General features: G+C 42.2%; 2 protein-coding genes and 1 long non-coding RNA gene across 3 annotated transcripts in view; all 3 read left to right on the top strand.

The window, feature by feature from the left end:
• LOC125259490 (ribonuclease inhibitor-like) overlaps positions 1–27,149 on the top strand; it is a 148,662-nt gene that overhangs the window by 22,698 nt on the left and 98,815 nt on the right. The window lies entirely within an intron of this gene.
• Positions 108–15,643, top strand: LOC125259097. The gene is made up of 4 exons (XR_007182722.1): positions 108–203; positions 913–1,020; positions 4,248–4,387; positions 15,538–15,643. It is a non-coding gene; the product is annotated as an uncharacterized LOC125259097 (long non-coding RNA).
• The window catches only part of LOC125259095 (protein NLRC3-like), a 33,684-nt gene continuing 22,528 nt past the window's right edge, over positions 15,994–27,149 (top strand). Inside the window, exons 1-3 of the mRNA XM_048176487.1 lie at positions 15,994–16,077; positions 17,438–17,633; positions 17,728–19,558. Coding sequence (XP_048032444.1) covers positions 17,600–17,633; positions 17,728–19,558 — 1,865 coding nt within the window. The 5' untranslated portion in view covers positions 15,994–16,077; positions 17,438–17,599. The remainder of the gene's footprint in view (positions 16,078–17,437; positions 17,634–17,727; positions 19,559–27,149) is intronic.

Here is a 27,149-nt window from a genome sequence, read left to right as displayed (position 1 = left end):
CATGCCTCATAGGATAGTAAAGTGTCCATACATACTTCAGATCGCTGTTAAACATTAACAGTCTTCAGATAAAATAGACTGATCTGATCAAAGATCGATTCGCACCACGTGACAAACAGGAGCACAGGTGAGTCTCAAACTGAAAGTGTTTCAGAGACTTCTGGATTCTGTTCCTGCAGGACAAGACCGTCTGTACTACTGAAGTAAGCTTTAATACTGACACCATTACAGTTATTTGAGGAATATGAACAGATTTCATATGAGTTTGTGTGAGTTGTGTGTAATTATGATTATGATTATTAACATGATATGTTTAGTTATAGCCTAACATAAGTTATAACTTATACCTGTTGTAAAAGAATAACAAACGATCAAGAAACAGCCAGAAATTACTAAAACAAACAGTTTTATGGACATTAATTTTATAGAAATTAATAACAGCGGTCTGATGTCACTGTCAGAATATTTGAGATGACCAATCAAATCAAAGTAGGCGGAGTTTATGATCACAGAAGCTGTTGAGCGGGAATTCCAGCGACGCTTCGGTTAACGGTCATAAAGTGCGAGATAAGATGAGATAAACTAAACATTTCATATTTGACAGCTGTTTTAGGATAGAAATGTTAAACTCCCAACAAAAATAACCAGGGATGCAAACTAATGAACTTTTGTCTAATTTTGCCATTTTAATTGCCTATATAATTTACCTGATTCATGTAATTAACTAATGTGAGGGACAATAAACATTAATGAAGCCGTTTTCATCATATTAGGCATAAGATTAATAATGAATGTGCACATATTGTGAATTAATTTATTAAACTGTTACCTAGCTTGTAGCCTTCAGTAAATGAACGTGTCTAAGAAAATGATTAATAAAACATATGAATATCATGTTTACTTTCTTCACAGATGAAAATGAGTCTGTCAGTCAAAGCTCAGCTTTAGGAGGGGAAGAGACAGAGCAAGATAAGAAGACTGAGAGAAAAAGAAAGAGTGATGGAGAGGAGGAGAGAACAGGTATAATAATCTACTGTCCACTGACATGCAGGGGTGGATCTGGAAAATCATTTATAGGGTGTCAAAGGGGTGGCATGAGGTCTGAGGGGTGGCAGCACCAAAGCAAGCAACCATGCCTAGTATTTAGAGATTTATGGCCTGACATACACAACTGTGTTCACAAATGTTGCATTACCAGAAAGTATTCATCTATACTGTTTAAAATTAAAAATAAATATAAAGATTTCAATATCCATCATGGCACCAAGTCAAGACACTATATGAAAAACATCAACAGATTCTGAACGAGGTCGAGCTTGTGTCACAAAAGGAGTTTTATTCATATTACACAGGCTGCTTCAATGGTATAAGTCAATTTTTGAGTTTGTGTTATTAACAGAGATGGGAATGTTTGTGTGTTCACCAGAACACCCCATCAACCACATACTAGCAACACCCCAGCAACTGCACAGCAAGAGCCTAGCAACCACCCAGAATCTCCTAGCAACCACCTAACAACACTTTAGCAACCACCCAGAATTCTGGCCTAACTCACCAAACTATTTACTTTTTTAAACAAGACTTTAAGTTAGCTTTATGACAATTTGCCAGCATAAATTTGTCTTTCAAACTTTTCAATCTAGTTATTGTTTTTCTTGATTGCTAACGCACAATTCATGAAACAATTCAACATTTTCTCACAATTATAAACACAATATCTCAACTTGCACAAACCTCAAACTTCCAGGTCAAAATAAAATGTTCTAGTCAAAAACCTATTCTCTTCTGACAAAATCAAAATTTGGCATCAGATGACACACAAAACATAACAAATACACAGACTACTGCACTGCCCAGTGAACACTAGTGAGATCATATAACACTGTAACAAAAGCCTTATTGGGATTCAGGATTCATTTTGCAGCTCAATGTCTACTACACTATACAAAAATACATTTACAGATGCTGTAAAATAAAGCAATGAACTTTTGGGGGAAAAAAATAATTTTACTATTGTAAATTGATCTTGCAGTAGATGAAAAGCATAAGAAAACTATGTATATGAACTTGGTATGCACCACAATACAGTATACTGTCAATTACAGTGCAGTAAAAAAGTAAATTCCCTTATCTAAAGAAGTGGTACTTTGTACTGTAATTATACTGTATGTGTAACTTAACTTTAAAACCCTGTAAATGATTCTTTCAGCTATCTCTTAGATTTCCATTGGAGTGTCATCAGTTTTGATATATTTGTCATTGTTAAACATTTTGAGAACTGATGGTTTGGGAAACTGGGCCAACTGAATCACTTGTGTTAGCAATCGAGAAAAATAAAATACATTTAGATTCTTACCTAACTCTGCTATTATTTTCTGTGATCGGGATCTTCTTATTGATTTCATGTTATTGTTTCTTCGGATGGCAAAAAAACCCTTTATCTGTGATGAAAGTGGAGTGAGCGGTCAGAGAATCAGCTCCCAAAATATTACGAAATGAATCTCAGACATATTCGGATAGGATTACATTTCTCAGAGGACTTCTGAGTTAGCCGGGAAGCAGTAATTTTCTGATTCACGAACAATTGGAAAAACAGTTTGTAAGGGAACTTGGCTGCATTGTGTTTTGAACTCAGAAAGAACCGGTTCATAAGAGTCATTTGTTAATGAAGCTGACTACACTGGGCACACTGTATGCAACCATCATGCACAGTTTTTTGAAAGACGCGTTTTTCTTGACATTATTTTGAGATACGATGTCTTTTTTAGGTTATCACATTGAAGCGCCGCTGCTGAAAAGCAGTACTTGAAACACTGCTAACATTTATATTTTATTCTGTGATAATTCTGGGGTGGCAGAGCCACCTGCCTAACATGGTTTTAAAGCTATTATTATTCAGTATTTTGGCTTTCAAATGTCTTGAAGTGCACATAGATCAGAGAAATCCAGCTTTCTTGGGTGAGTATATGAGTATATATATATATAAAAAAAAAAATGTATGAATCAAAAATTTCAAAATGCATTTAGAAATATATCGCACAAAACTGAAAAAAAAAGCGTCTATCAAAAATAAACACAAAAACAAAACTTTAAACACATTTAAAGTGATATTGCTGCTCATATTTTCATTTTTTGAATGCTTGTGCTGTTTTCCCCTTCGCTCTTATTTCCACATTTTGCACTTGCTTTTCCCAATGTTGCAGTTTGACTTTCATGTACAGGGTTTTTCCTGGGTCAGAAATGATCTTCAGTGGTGGTAGACGAACATGGTCATCCCATAGAATAAAAAAATATGGACGACGCATCTCCATTCTCTTCCATGGTAGAAAAGTGAAGCTGCCAATGTCCCAATAGAGTACTGACATCTTGTGCTGATTTGGGACCTGAGTCTGCGCAGTAGTTAGCATGAAGTAGAGCCGCGCACTATCAAGGCCCCGCCCACACTCTCGCAGAATCGTTTAGTACAGTTTACTGCAGAACAACTCATTATGGCAGTGTGAAATAAACAGTTATGGAAATGTTGAAATTAAAGTTAAAATCTGAAAATCCAGAAAAAAGTCAGTTGGTGCCTCAGTGACTACTTCGCTCAGAGACGCTGTCAATCACAGCTGTCAATCATGACGTCACACCCACGTTTTTATAGCATCAAATACCTTACTAAAACCAAACTTATTTAAAAAACAAACACTTGAAGATACATCACCATGACAAAAACTACATAAGAGAAAACATCTTTGGAAAAAAAATATTTGAAGTGTAATTTAATTGTTTAGTTTGTCTTTAGATTACATGAAGAGGGCAGGGTTTATGACCTATACTGGGACCAACCACCTGGGGGCGATAGAGACACTTTGGTTTCACTTTACAGGACTTGTGCATCACACTTGGGTGTTCCACACACACAGGAAAAAAGCTCCATCATTTTGATCAGTGTTGAGCAGATTCTGACTAAACACATCTGATTGGTCATTGCATTCATTTTTTGTTATCGATCATTAGAAAGCATCAGGATCTCTTTGTGATCTAGTGTTTAAAATGTTAAAAAGAACATCCACTGTGGCTGTTTCTCACCAAAACCAATGAAAAATTGAATGACAGTTTATTGTCACTTTGAAGACATAAAAATAATAATATTAATATTTAGCATAGTTGTAACTTAACATTCATTATTAGTTGTTATTTTTCCTCATCATTTCTCCCTCTGAAGTATCCTGATATTAATCTCAGTCACTCATTGTCATGTCCAGGTCATGCTGAGCATCTGATGGTCTTCAGCGACACAGAGACACCAGAGCTGAGCTGTTTTCAGTGTCAGTTTATCTGCAGTAATGTCAGAGGAGCGAGGAAAGGACTCTCTCTCTAAGATGAGTCTCTCAGAGAAACAGAGGTAAGACTGCGTCTGTTTTCACACAATCATTTTAAACACTACTGGACAGGGGCGGATCTAGAAAATTATTTATAGGGTGGCAAAGGGGTGGCATGAGGTCTATGAGGGGTGGCAACACCTAAGCAAGTGCCCATGCATAGTTTTTGGAGATTTATGGCCTGACATACACAATTGTGTCCACAAACATTGCATTACTACAAAGTAGTCATCTATATACTGTTTAAAATTAAAAAAAAAAAAAAAAAAAAAAAAAAATTTCAATATCCTTCATGGCACCAAGTAAAAACACTATATGAAAAACATCAACAGATTCTAAATGAGTCTGAGCTTGTATCACTAAAGGAGATGAGCAATTTTATTAATATTACACAGGCTTCAACGGTATAAATCACGTTTTAGTGCAAGTTAAAGAGCAACAAAACAATTTTTTAGTTTCTGTTATTAACAGAAGTGGGAATGTCTGTGTGTGTTCACCCAGAACACCCTATCAACCACATACTCTAGCAACACATCAGCAACTGCACAGCAAGAGCCTAGCAGCCACCCAGAATCTCCTAGCAACCACCTAGCAACACTTTAGCAATCACCCAGATCATCTATATTCTGGCCTAAATTACCAAAGTTTGCATTTTTTAAACAAGACTTTAACCAACATAAATTTGTCTTTCAAAATTTTCAGTATAGTTATGGTTTTTCTTGATTGCTAACGCACAATTCATGAAACATTTCAACATTTTCTCACAACTATAAACGCAATCTCAAAATACACCAACTTGTACAAACCTCAAACTTCTAGGTCAAAATAAAATGTTCTAGTCAAAAACGTATTCTTGTCTGACAAAATCAAACTTTGGCCTCAGATGACACACAAAACTTAACAAATACACACTACTGCACTGCCCAGCGAACACTAGTGAGATCATGTAACACTGTAACAAATATACCTCTTACTGGGATTCAGGAATTATTTTGTAGCTCAATGTCTACTACACTATACAAAAATATATTTGCAGATGCAGATACAGTAAAACACAGCACTGAACTTTTGGAAGGATTTTTTTTTCTTTTTTTCATTTTACTTTTATAAATTGATCTTGCAGTAGATGAAAAGCATGAGAAAAATATGTATGAACTTGGTATGCACCACAATACAGTATACTGTCAATTACAGTAAAAGTAAATTCAGCATCCTCTGCACATTTGGCTAAATTTCATTACAGTATATACAGTACTATAGCAGTGTATTGGTCTTCTGACACAAGATTATATCCCTAGGCAGTCATTTTTCAGTTCTACAAAAATACAGTAGGAAACACATAACAAATGGATACAAAGAAAGCTGACAATCACAACAATGAGGTTGTACAATGTGCTACAGTTTACTGTACATAGAATAGTGAAATTTCGCTCATCTAAAGTACTGGTAGCTACTGTTGTCATGATCATGAGTTGGAGTGCCCTGTTTAGCCACCAGAGGGCACTCCAACAAGGACTATTTTTCACCTCAGACTACATTACCCATATTCACCTCCTGGACTCATTATCCTCATTTCATTGCACCCAGCTGTTTTGTGTTTGCTCATTAGTTTCTGTCTATTTAGTCTCAGTTGTTTCTTTCTTGTTTGTTGGTTCGTTGTGTTTGTTACATGCACGTTGTATTCCTGGCTTTTTGTTTTGTGGACTTATTACGTGGAGTTTGACCCTTGCCTGTCTTTGGATTTACGTTTTTGGATTTACCAATAAATGCTGCAACTGGATCCTAACATCTTGTTCTTGTGTGCACCGTGACAACTGTGTACAGTAATTATTATACTGTATTTGTAAGTTTAAAACCCCTGTAAATTATTCATTCAGCTCTCTTTTAGATTTTGACTGGTGTGTGTCATCAGTTTTGCAACCAAATGTAGTCATTGTTAAACGCTTTGAGAAACGTGTCTTTGTTTTGAGAACTGAACGAATGGTTTGGGAAACTGGGCCAACTGAATCACTTATTGTGTCAGCAATCGAGAAAAGCTAAAATACATTTAGATTCTTACCTAACTCTGCTGTTATTTTCTGTGATCGGGATCTTCTTATTGATTTCATGTTATTGTTTCGTCGGATGCCACAAAACCTTTATCCATGATGAAAATGGAGCGGACGGTGGATCAGCACGCCAAAAAAATACGATAATGAATCTCAGACATATTTGGATGGGATTACGTTTCTCACAGGACTTCTGAGCTAGCTGGGAGGCAGTAATTTTCCGATTCACGTACAAATATGGGAAAAATCGTAAGTGAACTTGGCTGCGCTGTGTTTTTGACTCTCAAAGAACCGGTTCATAAGAATCATTTGTTAATGAAGCTGATTACACTGGGCGCGCTGCGTGCGCGTGCAACCATCATGCAGTTTATTGAAAGACATGTTTTCTTGCCATTGCTTTGCGTTACGCTGACTTTTTTAGCTCATCACATTGAAGCGCCACTGAAAAGCAGTACTTGAAACACTGCTTAGGCTACATTTTCTGTGATCATTTTGGGGTGGCAGATGGGGTGGCAAAACTTTTTCTTAGGGTGGCAGTTGCCACCCCGGTAGATCCACCCCTGGTGCTGACTACGATGAGACTTTTTCACCCGTGGTAAGATTTAACTCAATTCGTACATTACTGTCTTTCGCTGTTCAGAATAATCTACATGTACATCAGATGGATGTAGTAACTGCGTTCCTGAATGGACATCTGGGTGAGGAAATCTACATGGAACAACCAGAGGGATACATCAAATCAGGAGAGGAAACTTTGGTATGCAAACTGAAGAAGTCAATATACGGGCTGAAGCAATCTCCTCGCTGCTGGAGCAAAACTTTTACAGATTTCATGAAGAACATTGGCTTCAATCAGAGTACATCCGACCCATGTGTGTTTGTAAGACCTCGACAGGAGCTGGAGATATTAGCTGTGTACGTTGATGATCTGATACTAATCACAGAGTCGATGGAAAATATGGAAGAGCTGAAACTTGCTCTTAAGAAGCGCTACAAGATGAAGGACGTGGGAGAACTTTCCTATATCTTGGGTATCTCTGTCATCCAAGACAAGGAGAAGAAATGTATGTTTCTTCATCAGAAGCATTACATTGAAGCAATTCTTCAAAAGTATGACATGCATGATGCTAACCCCGTTGCAACCCCAGCTGATGTGAATCAGATGCTGAAAAAAAATCTATGGTAGGTAGCTTACTGTATGCTGCTATGGCAACACGTCCTGACATAGCACAAGCAGTGAGTGTTGTATCAAAGTTCAATGCAAATCCAAGTACTGCGCATCTGACGGCTGTGAAGAGGATACTACGGTACTTGAAGGGTACGACAAAACTCGCTCTCAAGTATGAGCAGTCAGAATCTGGAACCTTGATCGGGCTGGAGATCAGGACGATCGTCGCTCAACAACCGGTAATGTGTTTCTACTGAGTGGAGGAGCCGTGAGCTGGCTCAGCAAGAAACAATCAACTGTTGCTCTTTCGACAGCGGAAGCTGAGTATGTTGCACTTAACCAAGCATCTCAAGAATGTGTCTGGCTTAGACAACTACTGAGTGATCTTGGAATGGATGCTACGCCAGTGGTGATCCTGGAGGACAACCAAGGAGCTATTGCAATTGCAAAGATTCCAGCTGATCATTCAAGAACTAAGCACACATACATTCGCTATCATTACAATCAAATGCAAGTGCAATACTGTCCTACACATAACATGAAGGCAGATATCTTGACCAAGCCATTGGTAAAACAGAGGTTTGAGTATCTTAGAAGTGAGATAGAACTGTTTAGTCTAACACTAAAGAGGCTAGACTGTGTTTAGTGTTAACATGGCAAAAAGGGACAAAGAAGAAAAAGATATTACTAGTTCCCTTTCGAAAGGGAACTCAACTCTGCGCTGAAATCGCGCTATGGGGAATGCCACTCGTGACTCGTGTTCGAAATGCCAAGAATCACACAACTCCAATCCTATTGGCCGGCGACAGCCTATGACGTCGAACGGTGTGAACCTTGACGTATAAAGGGAATGCTCGAGGAAGCAGTCGGACATCTTCTCGTCTTTTCGGGACTGTTTTGTTCGTGCCATTGTTTCACAAACTCCGGTAGGAAATTACTCCTTTATATCTGCAAACGTCCAGGAGGATGTGTTCATCCTTGTCCCAGGGGTTTGACACTTGATTTACACGTTTCTGGCATTTTTCTGTCTGGAGAGGAGCGAACGCATAGACGATGCTTGAGGGCGGCATCTATGTGTGTTTGTCTATTCACTGTGAGTGTCTATCCTGTTGCGACACTCCGTTCTCATTTGACACTCTTCCTGAGGGAGGAGGTGTCTGCATCTGTGCCTGGTTTTTGTAACCCCGTGTGTGCTGAGGCAATACGGCGGCTGCAAGTATAGGGCTCGCAGATAAGCTCGTTGGGAAGTCTGAGAAGAATTATATTTCTCTCGGCTTCCCCAGGGCTGACGAGGTTGTGATTTGGATGATGGTGACGTCCGCATTTGATGTCACCGCGTCCGATAGTGAGCGCTCCTCTGGCTGCTGGGTATGTGAGCTGCTGTGTTTTTGGGACGCGCTTTTCGGCGGGCTGCAGCTGCCGTGTGAGCGCGTTAAGAAAGGGGCCACGAGCGACGGCTCGACGGTTCCTTTCTGTCCATGAATGTTGCGGCTCCCATAGACTTTCCATTCTCTCCTGATCTCCGCGTTTGAGATCGGGAGGGCATTCAGATTTGGATCTGAGCCAGACAGACGGGAGGAGGAAGAAGCGAGAGTGAGATGGGTGATCAATTGTAAACACTGTTGCGTTTATAATCGATCCCCCAGCTGTTTAAAGAGCGATTTATATCTACCCTCTCCTCTTCTTCTTATTTCACCTCCCATATATATATATGCTCAGCTGCTTCTTTTACAGTTAGGCTGTCGGCTGGCCTTTTGATAATATTTTTACTAAAGGCCGCCTTCTGGCTTGATAGTGAAAGTGCTTTTAGGCTTAAAAGAACTTTTGATTTCATCCTTCTTCATGCATTAATAAGGAGGGAAAATCTTCGTTCTGCGAGCTGCAGGAAGGTAAGCTGGGTCTATATTTTTATGTTTATAAAAAGTGTAGACCTTGTTTTTCCTGTATAGCTTTCCTGAGCATGTAGTCAGTATAGTTAGAAGGGGTTCTTTTGGGCAAAATAACTGTAGCATTAGGTTGGCTAATTTTCAAAATATGCAGGCAGCATTATGGCCGCTATTTTGTAGCCTCCTATGTTAGAGTAGCTTCTCAGCTAATACTTTAGTTTGGTTTGAGTTAGCACTCGTCGCTTCAGTTATTTGTGTACAGGACGGCTTATTGGCCGCCTGACACTGTTTGCTTGCAGTGCTTCATTTTCTCCTCATATTTGAAGGTTTCAAAATGAAGCCCAAGCCTTGCTTGGCCCAGTAGGCCTTAGCTAGCGGCTAGGCTAAAGCTAGGTTTAGGTGTTTGTTTGTTACATCACCCTTATTATTACTATCCCTGTGAGGTTGTATAGTTCCTAGTTCTGGCCTCCTCCTGAGGGAGTTGTGGGCCGCATGCCCATTTCCCTTTCGATGTGAAAATGTAGGTGCTATGGCTGAGGTTAACAGCTAAGGTTATAGGCTGTTATTAGCCTTCCTGGTGCTGTTTTTCCCAGGTGGTAGGCCCTTATCTTCGAGAAGATGAGTTATGCAGTGCTGCTAGGCCCCACTTTTTAGAACTTTTTGTCATGCCTATAATGTCTTCATATGAGCCCCTTGAATTATATTCAAGTTTCAGATTACGATGCTAAATATTCTAGCTTTCGTTCTCTAGGGTTCATTACAGATTCCAGTTCTGTTCTGTGAAACATTTATCCTGTCTGGATGGCATGTATTACAAAGCATTCATGTTTGCTTTGGGTTCTAAGCTTTAGCCCTACATACATATGTGAGCTTACTCATGTGCTGCCACAAGTTAACACCTGTTTCTGTGATAGCAGGCTATGATTAGCCTCTATCTATGAACATGGTGTTTTGTTGTACTCCTCGGTTAGGGTATGTGTTTCACTGAGTGCATCACCTGTTGGATTGCACACTCTGGTTGAGTGTAGAGAGTCTTATTCTGGTTAAATAGCTATCTCTGTTAACTCTCAGTCGATCGTGACCACAGCAGCTGTCTTGCATTTGCTGTTAGATTGTTGGCCCTTTATTGTGGCCTCTTTCTTATCACAGCTTGTGTTAGGCGCTGTTGGTTATGATCACGAGTTTGCCCACGTATTTGTTGCACTGCCTCAGGCTTTTGCTCACGTTGTCTGAGGTAATAGGCCTGTTCGGCCTTCCTCAGACCGTGATAGCATTTTTATGTACCGAGGTACATTGCCTGTTGGAATGTGCAGGTTTGAGCTCAGGTTTGGTAAGTTAGTTCCCCACTTATCGTGTAGGATCTAGACCTGCCCCCTTGAGCTTGGGCCCTGTTATGACCACGGGCTGGCGCCACATGGCGCGAAAAGTAGTAGGCCTTGCCAGGCCTCCTTTGTAGCTTCTGTGTTGACCCAGTCGGGTTGGTCATTTCTGGACTCATTCTCATGGTTGAGTTATGTCTTTGACTCTCGCCGCCTTCGACCGCGCCCACCTCTGTTCGAGTAGGCCCTATGTTGGGCCTTTCGTTGAGTTCTGTGGCGTAGTGTGTACTTCTTATACCCCAGGGTTTTCAAGTACCTTGCCTGCGGGCTGGCCCAAGTCATGAAGCTACCACTGGTTGATGCCATGTGTTCATAGAGGTTGTAGGCCCCCGTCAGGGCCTCCTTTCTGTCTGCATATTGGCACAGCTTTGTGTGGGTTTCTATACGACTCATCACCATGGATGGGTCTTGATGCCACTAGCTGACGCTGCGTGTATACGGGTTGTAGGCCTTCGCAGGCCTCCTTTGTGTGACGCTGGAGTTTGGCTTTGTACTCCTCTCGCTTAGAGAGTAAAAGGTGCTTTTACTGAGTACATTTCTGAAGTGGCTTGCCTCTTGAGGTGAGCTTTTGTACTAAAACCAATTTTGGTCTGGTTTTATGCATTTGCTGCCTTGAGCTTGGTTTCCTTTAGCTCTAGTCGAGCTAAATAGCTACCCTGTCTATGACTTGGTTCTGTTTTGCTCCTAGAACTTTAGTGGCCGCTAGCTGACGCCACGTGCGACGGGTAGGCTTGAGGGCCTCCTTTGTAAGCATGCAGGCTTTTTCCCTCTTTAGCGCGTGTTGGCGTACGTTGTACTCCTCTTGCTTAACACTCTGGGGTCGGCGGTCACGCCGGCGTGATCACCGCATTTTTTTTCTAACCAGTGTGAAAGAGACTCAAAATACTCTGTCAATGTTGCACATACAATTAAGAGTTATACACCATTTTAATCTGTGGAATATTTTCTTTTATTTGTGTACACTCAGAGTAAAAACAAAATGTTGTGCTTTTTGTAAAATAAAGAAAACAAATATGATGCGTGATCTCTCGTCTCCCTCTGAACGAAGTCCAATCTGATAGTTCTCAGAAAATGAACTGTAACTTAGTGAATACTAATCACAAAAAAATTAGACTTGTGTCTAAAAAAACGTTGAAATGTCAGGTTTTAAATTGTGTAAGTCAAATAGAAAACAAACATTCTGTGTTTATGTAATCTGTATGAAAAGAGAGCCATGTCAGAAATCCGTGATTCAGCTCATTATCCGCTAATGCGGCCACGCCCACGGAGCCAGCGCCATCAGCGCACCAGAATAGAATAGAATGGACTAGCGAGCTTGGCATTTTAGAATTTAAAGAATATAATAGAATACCATTATTTTAAATTGTAATAATATTTCACAGTGTTGCTGTTTTTTCTGTATGTTTGATATACACCATGAGCTTGAGACATGATCAATGTCTCACAGGTTTTTTCACAGCCTACCTGACTGAAAGAGCTCATTATTTATGCAGCTCATTAGAGCTCTTTATGCAATTCTTTTGTCTTCTCAGGTGAGAATCACCCATTATACATGAGGATTCACGCCTCCACGCATACTGTGTTTCTTGACCAAAGATGTTTTCGAAAATTTAAATCTCTCTATTGTTTTATATGAACAAGCAGGCAGCATAATTTTTACCTCATTTTGAAGCAAAAACTCTAGTCTACAACCTCAAATACCCAGAAGTCTTGTGAACAAAGATTTAATATATATTTTTTGGCCTTATTTCAGTGACTTAAGTTTTTTGTTTTTTCAATAACCACGCATAAACGTTATTCCTTCAAAAACACAAACATGTACATACATGTTCCTCACATATTATTGTAGCCTAGTTTGTGCTGAATACAGTGTAATGACACTTTTTCCATTAATATGTTTATGAACAACTGAAAAAAGCACAAATGTCAGGGCATGTCAAAACTTCTCCAGGGCCCCAAAAATCCTCAGACCCCTGAGGGTTAAAGAGTAAAAGGGTGCTTTTACCGAGTACACTGCTCATCGGATTGTGTTGGATGGGCTGTCTTGTGGGCACTCACAGCTACCTAATTACTTGGTTGGTCATGTGCACAGCATGCTTTGTTTTCAGTTCTTTGGCCTTATGGGCCACCTGAATACCACCTGGTGTGTTGGGTTCATGTTGTGATGTTAGTTCTCTATAGAACTCGTAGCTATGTTGTAGGCCCCTTTTGTTCGGCCTCCATGGTTATGGGCCTACAGTACGGTCTGTCTGTTAGGTTGAGCTTCGTACTTCCCCCTGGGTTGACTGCGTAATTGTGCTTAGCTCCCTAAGCTGGCCATTGGTTGTAGACTTCTGTGAAGTCTCCTGTTCAGACTGGCCCCAGGCTGGTTTGTGCTCCCCTGTACCAGGGTTCTCTAGCGCACAGCCTCCTCAGTGCTTTATCAGCCACTGAGTAGATCCTAGGATGCGCGGATTATACTCCCCTCAATACGAGGGTTTATAGTGCTTAGCTGAATTCTGCTCTCCGGGATGCCCATCTCTTAATGGCCGCTAGCTGACGCCGTGTGTAAAAGGTAGGCCCTCGGGGCCTCCTTTGGGAACATGCTGGCATGTACCTTTTGCGCTTCTTTTACATTGTTTTTGAAGACAGTAAAAGGAATTTTATGTCGCTGGCTGGCCAGGGCTCTGGCTGACTCATTAACCTCCTCTGTAGTCGGTTTGTTCTGCCTGGAGCTTGATAACACTGCCACGAGCTGATGCCACGTGTCTGCTGAGGTTAAAGGCCCATGGGGCCTTCTTTAGCACGTGATGGCGTACGTTGTACTCCTCTTGCTTAAAGAGTAGAAAGGTGCTTTTACCGAGTACACTGCTCGTTGGATTGTGTTGGACGGGCTGTTTTGTGGGCACTCACAGCTACCTAATCACCTGGTTGGTCATGTGCTCAGCATGCTTTGTTTCAGTTCTTTGGCCCTATCGGCCATCCTGAATACCACCCGGTTTGATTGGGTTCGTATTGTGATGATTAGTTCTCTGTAGAACTTGCAGCTATGTTGTAGGCCCCTTTTGTTCGGCCTCCATGGTTATGTGCCTGCAGTACTGTCTGTCTGTTAGGTTGAGCTTTGTACTTCCCTCTGGGTTGACTGTGTGATTGTCCTTAGCTCCCTGTGCTTAGCTCCCTGGTCATTGGTTGTAGACTTCTGTGAAGTCTCCCATTCAGACTGGCCCTAGGCTGGTTTGTGCTCCGCTGTACCAGGGTTCTCTAGCGCACAGCCTCCTCAGCGCTTATCAGAAGCTGAGTAGATCCTAGGATGAGTGGTCTTACTCCCCTCAATACGAGGGTTTATAGCGCTCAGCTGAGTTCCGCTCTCCAGGATGCCCATCTCTGCGTGTGGGTTTGAGTTGCTACTGCCCTTTTGCAGTCACTCTTACCTGCTCTCCTCTTGGAGTTCGCGCATTGAAGATTCTGTATGTCAGACAAGGTAGGCCCAGACTATGTTTGGCTTTCGCTAAATTAGTACGGCCTCCTTGGTGGCGTCAGGGGTGAATTTATCCCCCTAGTGACGGGCCGGGATTCCTCTGGTTCCCTGGCCACATTCCCTTTAAGTGACCACTTCCCACGGGTCGTTGGTCTCAGATGCCTCTAGCAGCCTTGGCAGGCCTTTTACGGAAGGCCTCTTTTAGGCTCAGCTTGGGCTGTTGGCTGTAGGGAATGCTGTCACTGACAGCCTTGGAGAGTTCCTCCCGGTTCCTCCCGGTTTTTCCCTGGAACTACCGGACGTTTGTTCAGACTTCTTGGGCATGCATTCTCCTTCAGCACGGCGGTGTGGGTATATCGTTCCCCATAGCGCGATTTCAGCGCAGAGTTGAGTTCCCTTTCGAAAGGGAACGTCTCAGGTTACGCATGTAACCATGGTTCCCTGAGAACAGGGAATGAGACTCTGCGCTTCCCTGTCATGCATCGGGGTGCCTGCGGAACAGTCCCTCAAAGACGAAAAGGTGTCCGACTGCTTCCTCGGGCACTCCCTTTATACGTCACGGTTCACGCCGTTTGACGTCATAGGCTGTCGCCGGCCAATAGGATTGGAGTTGTGTGATTCTTGGCATTTCGAACACGGGTTACGAGTGGCGTTCCCTATAGTGCGATTTCAGCGCAGAGTCTCGTTCCCTGTTCTCAGGAAACCATGGTTACATGCGTAACCTGAGACGTTTGTGTTAGTATAGTTTATTGTATCTTGACACTATTGAATTTTTTTTCTTTGTTTTATTTTTTGTCAAAAGTAATATGTTCTTTACTATAACATGACAATGTTATTGTAAATTAAGTGGGAGTGTTGTAATATAGTAATTTACCAATAGGTGTCACTGTTATACTATGCGATCTAGTGTATCACTGCTGTTCTGTTACTTCCTGCTTACTGTGCGGTCAATAAAAAAGCATATGAATCTTCAACAGTTAAATTATTCAGTATTACAGATACTAGATGAGATTTTTAGTTTTAGTATTTTATGTATGTTAGTCTGTATGATAATCATCTGGTTACTGCTGTCAACAGTGTTTATTTACTCAAGAGATTTAATTTGTTTTAATCTGACCAGTTATCCAGGTCTCGGATCAGGAATTTATTTGTGTTAAACTGGTCTTAATTAAACATGAAACCTGAAGTATTTCCTGTAGTAAAGTGTTTTATCTTTCTGCTCTTTGTGTCATTAGTAAAAGATCAGACTCACATGTGTCCAGCTCTGTGTCTGTGAAGAGTGACTGGTCAAAAGAGAAAGGACCAAACTTCAGTGAAAGAAAACCAACAACTAACAAAAGGTATTTCATGTGTTTTTAGACACATGAAACTTTATCATTCAAATGTTGTTCCAATTGGCATAAAATAGTGTTATAAATACCTAAAGTGAGCCTCAGCAAAATGTTTGTAATTATTTGAATTATAAATATATATTTTGCAATTCACCTTTAATTTTAGTGCTGACATAACTGCTGCACAGTTATTAAACATATTAAAATAAAATACTTGTCAATGCAGAAGTCAATATACTTATACACTTTAACAGCATGAACTTACATAGCTAATGTTTTCTTTCTTTAAAAAAAAAGTTTGCAAATATTTCTCTAATACTTTGACTGAAAATGCAGTATTTTATTTTATTGACTAACAGGATTCAATGTGAGGCATTAGACTCAGACGTTCAGACTCACAGGAAACACAAGAATTTCAATGGCAAACTCCGAAAGATCTTCCAGGTAGGAAAACACATTTTCATAAATGTTTATAACAAACAAATAGGATACTGAACATGTCTTGCAAAAATACTATAATTGTAATGAACTGCTGTGGGACACGAAGGTTGAGGATCCAAATGCAGTGTTCATTAGAGGGTAATCCACAATCATAGTCAAACAGCCAGGCAAGGGTCAAATCTAGTGATGGGAAGGTTGATACCGGGGCTTCGATGCTCCGACGCAGTTTTCAAAGCACTATTGTATCACACACTGTACCGATGCTTGTATCGAAATGACAATACCACGTGATTGATGACGTTTGAAGCTTCAAACTTCATACAGTAACGGAAAGTCAAGACAGCTGGTTTAAAAAAAATGGGCGCTTCAGCTGATGCATAAAGGAAAATGCATTTAATCATGTTTTATTGCTGGGGTCTCAGAGACCCTGAGCAGAACATAAAGGTTAAACAGCTCAACCAAAATATTTTTTAACTACTCATGTCAGTTATGATCACATCATTGTATATTTTATATTATTAATCAATATGTGAATCCGTTGACCAGGTTACACATGACACGAGTTGTGGCCTCATTGTCACAAATTAATTTATATGAGATTACATCAGATTAGATAAAAACTGATTCGGTATGTCACAGACTTCCGAAGCTTTGGTCACATGCTTTTTCAAACCATAGATCTGCTCCGCGATGATTTAGATATGGTGGAGAAAACAAGTCTGACCACCAGATGTCGCTAATGGGCACTGTGTTAAAAGCTTCGAGTAATGAACCGTTTTTTGGCACAATTTGATGAAAGCCTCAAATGCTTCAGAAAGCCTTGGTTTCCCATCACTAATCAAAGTGATTAGTCTGTGACTAATCAAATCGCAGGCAGTCCAAACAAAAACAATCCAAGAAAAACCAGAAAATGGGGAAAACCAAGATACAGTGGTTTCAGAAGTGCAGTACATACAGACATGCAAGACCTAGCGATGAGTGTCTGAATGAACCAGGTTTATATAGACAGAGAAACACAGGGCTAATGAGGTTATGGGACACAGGCGTGAGCAATCATGGTTGATCAGTCCAGGCAGAGAATTATGGGGAATGGAGTCCATGATGGTGAGGCAATAATCTGGGATGGATTGCCCTCTGGTGGCTATCTAGGGCACTCCAGCTGATAATCATGACAATAATAAAATAAAATATTAATGTATCAATGTACTTTTTGTGTGTTAAATGACAGGTAATTGATATGTTTGGTTTTTAACTGGTTTCTTTTACAAATATTTTTAATATCTAAATAAATAGTTTTAAACAAATATGGATGTGGATCTGGTTAAATTGTGTTGTTCTTTATCTTATTTTTCTTCTTCTGTAGGATCTTGAGAGCAAAATAATCACATTTCTGAAGAACGAACTGAAAAAGTTTAAGAAATTATTACAAAAAGAGAACACACAACACTTTGTGAAAGACTTTAATGAGAATGGATGCAGTACTAAAGCAGCAGCACTTGATCTCACACTACATTACCTGAGAGAGATGAAGCAAGATGAAGCTGCTGATGCTCTAGAAGGTCAGAGACTCATGATCATCTGTCAGATTGACACTTATAAATGTAGGAGAGGAAATTAAGACTAAAACTTTCTATTTTCTGTTCCTGTGTTTAGATGAGCTGCTCTTCATTAATCAGCTCAAATGTGGCCTAAAGAAGAAGTATCAACGTGTGTCTGAAGGAATTGCGAAGCAAGGTGACTCCACACTTCTGAATAACATCTACACAGATCTCTATATCACTCAGGGTGGCAGTGAACAGGTCAATACTGAACATGAAGTCAGACAGATTGAAGTTGCTTCCAGGCGTCATGAATCTCAAGAGATACAGGTTAAATGCACACAATTGTTTGAAGCTCCTGAACAAGACAAGGAGATCCGAACTGTACTGACAAAAGGAGTCGCTGGCATTGGAAAATCAGTCTCTGTGCAAAAGTTTGTTCTGGATTGGACTGAAGAAAAAGAAAATCAAGATATCCGCTTCATATTTCCTCTTCCATTCAGAGAGATGAACTTAAAAGAGAAAGAAAAACTAAGTTTTATGGACCTTATAACTCAGTTTTTCCCAGAGACAAAAGGACTGAACCTTACAAGAAGGAATCAATTCAAAGTCCTGTTCATCCTTGATGGATTGGATGAATGTCGTCTTCCTCTGAAGTTTGATTGTAATGAGACATGGCGTGATGTATCGTCACCAGCCTCTCTGGATGTTCTCCTAACGAACTTCATGAAGGGAAATCTGCTTCCTTCTGCTCTCATCTGGATCACCACCAGACCAGCAGCTGCCAGTAAGATTCCTCCTGACTGTATTGACCGGCTGACAGAGATACGAGGATTCAATGATGCACAAAAGGAAGAGTACTTCAAAAAAAGATTCACGGATCAGAATCAGGCCAACACAATCATTGATCATGTTAAACAATCAAAGAGTCTCTTTATCATGTGCCACATCCCAGTCTTCTGCTGGATTTCAGCCACTGTTCTCCAGAACATTCTGGAGGAGAAAAGAATTAATGATGTGAAAAACAATCAGGCTGATGAGATCTCTAAAAGACAGCAGGAATCAAATACTGAAGATACTCCCAAGACTCTGACACAAATGTACACACACTTTCTCCGCTTTCAGATCCAGCAGAGCCGCCGAAAGTATGATGGAGAATACACAGCAGATGTTTCCTGGGATAAAGACGCCATCCTTTCACTGGGAAAACTGGCATTTCATCAGCTGGAAAGAAACAACGTGATCTTCTATGACACAGACCTGGAAGCCTGTGGTATTGACGTCTATAAGGCATCAGTGTACTCAGGCATGTGTACCCAGATCTTTAAGGAGGAAACAGGGATCACTCTTGGTACCATGTACTGCTTTGTTCACTTGAGCATCCAAGAGTTTATTGCAGCCCTTTATGCACATCTGTTTCTAGACATCAACAAGAAAAGTGTGTTTGACCATGAGTCTACAGAACAGAAAAACAAAAATAAAATCATGATTGATTTTCTCAAGACTGCAGTGGACAAGGCGCTCGAGAGTGACAATGGACACCTGGACCTTTTCCTTCGCTTCCTCCTCGGTCTGTCACTCCAGTCCAACCGACGACTCTTACGAGGTCTGTTGACACAGCAAGATGACAATGACCAGAGCAACAAGGAAATAGTTCAGTACATCAAGCAGAAATTAGAAGATAATCTGCCTGCAGAGAGACTTATCAATCTGTTCTACTGTCTTAATGAACTGAACGACCAAACTCTGGTGAACGAGATTCAGACCCAGCTTAGCAAAAGAAGTCTCTCATCTGGTGACCTTTCACCTGCCCAGTGGTCTGCTTTGGTCTTTGTGTTGCTGACATCAGAGGAAGAACTGGAGGAGTTTGATCTTCAGAAATTCAAGAAATCAGACGAGTGTCTCATTAGATTATCGGCAGTCATCAAAACCTCCAGAAGAGCTCTGTAAGTCAATTAATGTTTAGCCATGTTTTTGTCTCATCCAGGATATAACAGAATATTTAAAATACATATATTATCAGTTGTTACACTATATCTCCCAATAAAATGTTATTTTAAAAGCTTAATTTCATAATAGATTTAGTTCTGTAGTGTAGCGATGGTAGCCCCTCAATTCAAAAAAGTAGTAATAATTTTATATAATTTAATAATTTGTTCGGGCGCCAGACAGGCCTATAATCCTGTCAATAAATTAACTCTGGATAGCTCATTTAAAAACCACCGTTACATATGATGGGAACTTGAAAGGGCAGAATCGAATTAAACTCATACAGAACATCAATTCATTTGCAAATTTATTTTTAGAAAACCCACCAAGGATCATATGATCATATACCCAACCATAACAAACATACTCTTAAATTACACAGTTAAGACAGTGCGACATTATGCGTTTCACAAACACCTCCACAAAAGAACAGGACACAAGAAATAAGAAACAAAAACAACAGCAAAGACACAACTCCAAAAAGTGCAAAAACACTTGACTGTGGATGCGGGAACGCTATTTGTCCACTGGCGATTTCCCATACATTGGCGTACGTTTAGTCTCAGTCCCATTTAAACAAACGTTCAAAGCACGAATGAATGGAATAACTTTGTCACAGCAAACCCATTCGCATAGAAAATGTACACATCAGTTAAGCTTTTGAACGGTTTCACATTTAAGCCAGTCAAGCTTCAAAACAAACAAAAAAAAGAAAAAGGGAAAAAAACTTGCATGTATGTGTGGAATGGCGTGACTGTTGAAGTGCGTTGGTGTGTGCATGTAATGTATGTGCGTCAGGTTGCCAGGAGCCAGCGCTATTCAGACGCAAATTCTGAGGCAATACTTGTATACATCGTCTCAATCGTGTATTTATTGTCTTGAAAAGTGTTTATCTGGATGTTAAAGCCATGGTTAGCGACCTCTGGAAGCCTTTGTTAGTTCCTGGAATATCCTGTTCTTCTTTAGATTAATTTGTGGACTAAATGTGCACAGAGCACCCTCCGACTGCAAGTATGAATTGAAAACACAGTATCCAGCGCTCATAGTGATGACAATAAATATTACATAAACATTACTTCTCTGTATAGAAAATTGACATAAACATATGAGAATCCATCAATATTTCTCCAAATGGGCATGCTTTTAAGCTAAAAGCCTATATGAAATGCCATAGAGGTAACAAAATTATTCAAACACATTGCATCACAGAAATACATTGTATTTTAAAGTATATAATAGAATACCATTATTTTAAATTGTAATAATTTCACAGTATTGCTGTTTTTTCTGTATGTTTGATATGCACCATGATGAGCTTGAGACATGATCACAGAGGGTTTTTTCACAGCCTACCTGACTGAAAGGCCTCATTAATATGCAGGTCATTAAAGGTTCCTTATGCGATTATTTTGTCTTCTCAGGTGTAAATGACCCATTATTCATGATGATTCACGCCTCCACGCATACTGTGTTTCTTGACAAAAAGTGTCTTACAAAAAACTAAATCAATATATTGTTATAAATGAACGAGTAGGCAGGATAATTTTGCATCATTTTGAAGCAAAAACTCTAGTCTACAAACTTCAGTATCCAGAAGTCTTGTGAACACAGATTTAATATATTTTTTTGGCTGTATTTCAGTGACTTAAGTTTTTTGTTTTTTCAATAACCACGCATAAATATTATTCCTTCAAAAACACAAACATGTACATACATGTTCCTCACATATTATTGTAGCCTAGTTTGTGCTGAATACAGTGTAATGGCACTTTTTCCATTAATATGTTTATGAACAACTGAAAAAAGCACAAATGTCAGGGCATGTCAAAACTTCTCCAGGGCCCCGAAAATCCTCAGACCCCAGAGGGTTAATTTTGGGGGGCAAAATAATGTAATGCAATACATAGATCAGTGGTTCCCAACCTTTTCCAACTCGCGGCCCAAACATCCAAACACGTGTTATTGTGCTGGTACATTAAGGACTGCCATGGACCAATGACTCAATGACGGATATTCTTCATATTTTCATGTGATGATGGTTAACTGTATTAAATTAAATAGATATAAAAGACATACAGGGGCATTTTTGCTGTTTATCTTGAATTTTGGTGGCATTCTAAATGAATTTTTATAGACTAGATCACTCAGTGAAAATATGCACTCTAAATTCACACGCACACTCGTCTAACCTACAAGACTACATCACGTAGTGAATACGTGCACTCTATGGGTGTGATTTTGTTTCGTTATTTGTAAAGTGAGGGACATTTTTGATAATTTCAGATTGTTAAAACAACAATTAGATATCGTCTAGGGCTGGGCAATTTACATTGCTGAATGCCCCACTCACCTCGTGCGACCCATGGTGAGTGTTATCATGCCTACGTTGAATAAGATGAAACCGCACACCATTGTTGTAAACCTTACTGCTGCCGACTTTTGTCTTGCAGTTAATGCTCTCCTCGACTCTGGGTCAGCTGGAAACTTCATCTCCAGAGCCCTCTGCCATCAGCTTCAACTCAAGGCAACAGCCCCGCCGAAGATCTACCAGATCCACTCGGTAACGGGAAGACCCCTCCGTCAAGTACGTTACAGTGTCGGTCCTCTACAACTCCAAATCGGCATTCTTCATACGGAGGAAATCCAGCTGCTGGTTCTGGAAGATTCAACGGCTGACGTGATCTTAGGGCGCCCCTGGTTAGAGCAACATAACCCCATCATCTCTTGGAGGACAGGAGAGATCCTGAAGTGGGGTAACCAGTGCTTCAATGACTGTTTTCCAGAGTTTCCTTTTCTTCGTCTCCCACGTTCCGAAGAAATCCAAGTCTATGTTACGTCTGTGAAAAGTCCACTCGAAAAACGCTCAATGGACATCCCTGCATGTTACTCCCACTTCAGTGATGTCTTCTGTCCGAAGAAAACCTCCACGCTACCTCCTCATCGGCCATGGGACTGCACAATAGACCTCATCCCTGGTGAGCCAGTGCCCAGAGGGAAAATATACTCACTTTCCATCCCGGAGGAAAAGGCCATGGAGGAATACATCACCGAAGCTCTGTCTCAAGGCTACATACATCCGTCTACTTCCCCTGCTGCTTCCAGCTTTTTCTTTGTGGCGAAGAAGGACGGAGGCTTGCAGCCCTGCATAGATTACAGAGCTTTAAATAAAATCACCGTCAAATTCAGATACCCTCTTCCTCTCGTCCCATCTGCGCTGTAACATCTCCGCGGCGGCACTGTGTTCACCAAGTTGGACCTCCGCAGCGCATATAACCTCATCCAAATACGTGAGGGGGACGAATGGAAGACAACTTTTGTGACCCCTACCGGTCACTATGAGTATTGCGTTATGCCGTATGGACTCGTCAACGCCCCCTCCGTATTTCAGGATTTTATGCATGAGGTGCTCCGGGAGTTCCTGCACAAATCAGTTCTGGTTTACATCAACGACATTCTGATCTACTCCCGGAGCTTGGCCAAACATCGCTGCCACGTTGTGGAGGTCCTGCAATGCCTGAGGGCATTTCGTCTGTTTCTCAATGCCGAGAAGTGCACGTTCCATCAGCCCTCAGTGCAGTTCCTGGGATATAACATCGATCGCAGTGGCATCCGCATGGACGAGAGGAAGGTCACTGCTATAAAGGACTGGCCCATTCCCACCTCCGTTAAAGAACTACAAAGATTCCTGGGTTTCGCGAACTTCTACAGAAGATTCGGTGTCATCACCACCCCTCTCACGGATTTGCTGCGGAGTAAGCCCAAGTCTCTGTCCTGGACTCCAGCTGCCACTCAAGCCTTCGAGACCCTCAAGAAAGCGTTCATCTCCGCTCCCCTCCTGGTTCACCCTGATCCAGATCACAGGAGTGGGAGTGGTCCTTTCCCAGCAGCAGGGGAATTCCAATAGACTCCATCCATGTGCCTTCTTCTCCCGCAAACTCAACCCGGTGGAGGTCAATTATGACATCTGCAACAGGGAGCTCCTCGCCATCAAGCTCGCCCTAGAGGAGTGGAGGCATTGGCTCGAGGGAGCCCAACATCCTTTCGTGGTTTTGACAGACCATAAGAATCTGGAGTACTTACGGGATGCTAAAAGATTGAACTCCCACCAAGCAAGATGGGCTCTTTTCTTCACCAGATTTAACTTTACCATCTCCTACCGCCCTGGATCAAAGAACATCAAAGCAGATGCTCTATCCTGGATTCATGCTCCTGATGAAAGTACCGACGATCCAGAACCCATAATCCCCGAGAAACTCTTTGTCAGTCCCATCACCTGGTCTGAGGAAACTCTCCCCGAGTCTAATGCCTCCACCAACACCCCGCCGGGTTGCCCACAAGGGTTGCAGTACATTCCACGGACACGGCACACTCCCCTTATTTATGCATCACACTCGTCACTGGGCACTGGCCACCCAGGGGTCAATGAGACCCTGTCGTTGCTCAAACAACGCTTCTGGTGGCCCAACATGGAAGCTGACATCAGGAGGTATGTGCAAGGGTGCAGGGAATGTGCCATCTCAAAAAGCCCTCGTCATCTTCCCTCCGGGAAACTCCAACCTCTGCCCGTTCCCAACCGCCCCTGGTCACACCTAGGAGTGAATTTCATCACAGATCTTCTAGTCTCCAACGGATGCACCTGTATCCTGGTGGTAGTGGATTGGTTCTCTAAGTCCTGTCGATTAATTCCCCTGCGAGGACTTCCAACGACAATGGATACCGCTGAGATCATGTTCAACTATGTTTTCAGATACTATGGACTGCCCGAGGACATTGTATCAGATCGTGGATCTCAGTTCACCTCACGAGTCTGGAAATCCTTCTTCAAGCTCCTAGGTGTGACCGTAAGCCTCTCCTCAGGCTATCATCCCCAAACGAACGGGCAGACGGGGAGGAAGATACAGGAGATCAGCCGTTTCCTGCGTACCTTCTGTCACGGCCACCAGGACTCCTGGAACCAGTTTCTGGGTTGGGCCGAGTACGCCCAGAACTCTCACCGTCAACCCACCACTGGTCTTACTCCCTTCCAGTGCGTACTCGGCTATCAACCCCCACTGTTTCCCCTGGACCGGGGAACCGTCTGATGTCCCTGCAGTGGACTACTGGTTCCGGGAGAGCGAGAAGGTTTGAGACTCAGCTCATCTCCAATGAGCCCTACGCAGGCGCAGGATGACAGCGGACCTTCGGCGTTCCAAAGCACCCAACTACCAGCCGGGACAGAAGGTCTGGCTGTCGACCCGGGACATCAGGATGCGCCTGCCCTGTAGGAGGCTGAGTCCTAGATTCATTGGCCCCTTCACCATCGTCCGACAAGTCAACCCCGTCACCTACCAACTGCAACTCCCACCTGAGTATAGAATTCACCCCACCTTCCATGTCTCATTGTTAAAGCCTCACCATCCCTCTGTCACTTCTTCCACAGAGCCTGCCAAGGAACCCCCCTTCCTCTCATTGTGGATGATGGAACGGCTTATCCGGCGCCGTGGTGGTCACCTGGAGTACCTGGTGGACTGGGAGGGGTATGGTCCCGAAGAGAGGTCATGGGTTCCCAGGAATGATATACTCGATCCAAGTCTGCTTGACGATTTCCATGTCAGTCATCTCAACAGACCAGTTCCGTGTGGCAGAGGCCGACCACCATGACGTGGTCCATAGTAGGACAGGAGCGGACCGGGGGGGGGGGGGGGGGGTAATGTCACAGACACGCCAGGCTCCACAGTCACACAATCACAGCGCACTCCCTCACAAGAGTACTGATCATCCACACCTGTCACGCATCAGCTTCATCATCACAGGCACTACAAGAGACACTCTCACTCACACAGTCACTGTCCGGTCTTGTTAACGCATACCTACCTGTTATGCTTACCTCAAGGACTCCTCTAACGATTACTTACCTGTCTCCAGCGTTTTCCAAGACTCCTAGTGTTCTCTGTGTCTCCTGTGAGTGTTTCTATGTTTCGTCAGCTCCACGTCTGCCTGCCATCCACGATCCCTGGGAAAACAAGATAAGCATCAGCTCCACGATCATCATCTACCACGAAATATATCTGCATTCACTTACCTGCACCATCTGGTTGTTCAATAAACATCTACTTGCACTTTACCTGTGTCTCCGTCCCCTTCTGTATGTAACAAAATGTTCGTTGACAACCTTTTTTTCCATGACTAAGACGAGACAATGAGAGAGGACACCATTGTAATTTAACGATAACGTGACTAAAACTACACGTGCAATATAGTTGGCGAAAAAAGACGAGACTGAAATGTGGCTAAAAGACTAAAAACTTTACCAAAATCACTCTTTTGAAATCACTTTTTGTTTTTTTTCGAATGAAAGAAAAGACATAAATTTACAGACTGTCTTTACGAGCAGGTTGCCAGATTTCCAGAATTTAAACTCCCTATCAGAGCTTTTCTGTTAAAAGAGCACGTTTTTCATTAATCTTTGCTATCTGGCAACCATGCACACAAGCCCTAGATTTTCTACTTAAATTAAAGTGTCTAAATTGCGCTGCTCGTTTACTGACTAAATCTGGGACCAAAGTGCAGGCTGATTGTAGTAAGATCAAAGTTCGTCTGGAAGGAAGAGGACGGAGTCGGCAATTGACTGCTGACTGAGCTTTATTCAACAACTCAAAACTGTTCAACAGAAAGACTGTGCTTCGCACAACAACAAAATAAATAATCCACAAAGGGCTTCACTCCAGTCTTGGTATACACAATTCCCAAGGGGCTACACTCCAGTATCGCTGTCGTGACCAGCGTCTCAGTCAGCAGTTCCCCTCTCTCTCCCACACTCCTGCTTCTCGCGGCGTTTTATCCTGTCTCCACGCCAATTACTGGAATGAGAAACAGGTGTTCGTGATTTACATTTAACCTGCTCACTTACCAAGCCTCTCCTGACGCTTTCTCCTGCTGCAGACCTCGCTGAACCATGCCCCCCTCGCCACATACCCCCACTGCTCGACTCAGGCCGGGGAGCCGTCCGGCCTGCAGTACTTAGCTTCTCTCTTAGAGAGCTTACGGCTAATGTACAGCACCGGCCGTTCCTCCCCCTCTATCTAGCACCCAGCCCCCTGTCCGACGCGTCAGTCTGCAACACAAAGGGGAGAAAAAAATCAGGAGAGTGAAGCAATGGCCCGCTACATAGAGCAGCCTTCACCTGGGTAAAGGCCTGCTGGCACAGCTCCGTCCACTGGACCGTATCTGGTGCATCCTTTTTAGTTAGATCAGTCAACGAGCTGGTGAGGTCCGAATAATTAGGAACAAACCTTCTATAATATCCCGCCAGCCCGAGGAACTGTCTAACCTCCTTTTTGGTCTTGGGGCGCGGACAGGTCGCAATCGCTGCTGTCTTATCAATTTGGGGACGCACCTGCCCATGCCCCAAGTGGAAGCCCAGATACCTTACTTCCACGCGCCCAATTGCACACTTCTTCGGGTTGGCCGTGAGCCCGGCCCCTCTCAGCGATCTCAGGACGGCCCTCAAATGCTGCATATGCCGCTGCCAATCATTACTGAAGATAATAATATCATCCAGATAGGCAG

The sequence above is a fragment of the Megalobrama amblycephala genome, linkage group LG23 (genome assembly GCF_018812025.1).
Source record: "Megalobrama amblycephala isolate DHTTF-2021 linkage group LG23, ASM1881202v1, whole genome shotgun sequence".
In the NCBI taxonomy this organism is placed as follows: domain Eukaryota; kingdom Metazoa; phylum Chordata; class Actinopteri; order Cypriniformes; family Xenocyprididae; genus Megalobrama; species Megalobrama amblycephala.
The sequence above is the reverse complement of the archived record's forward strand: the minus strand, read 5'-3'. Positions and strand labels throughout refer to the sequence as shown.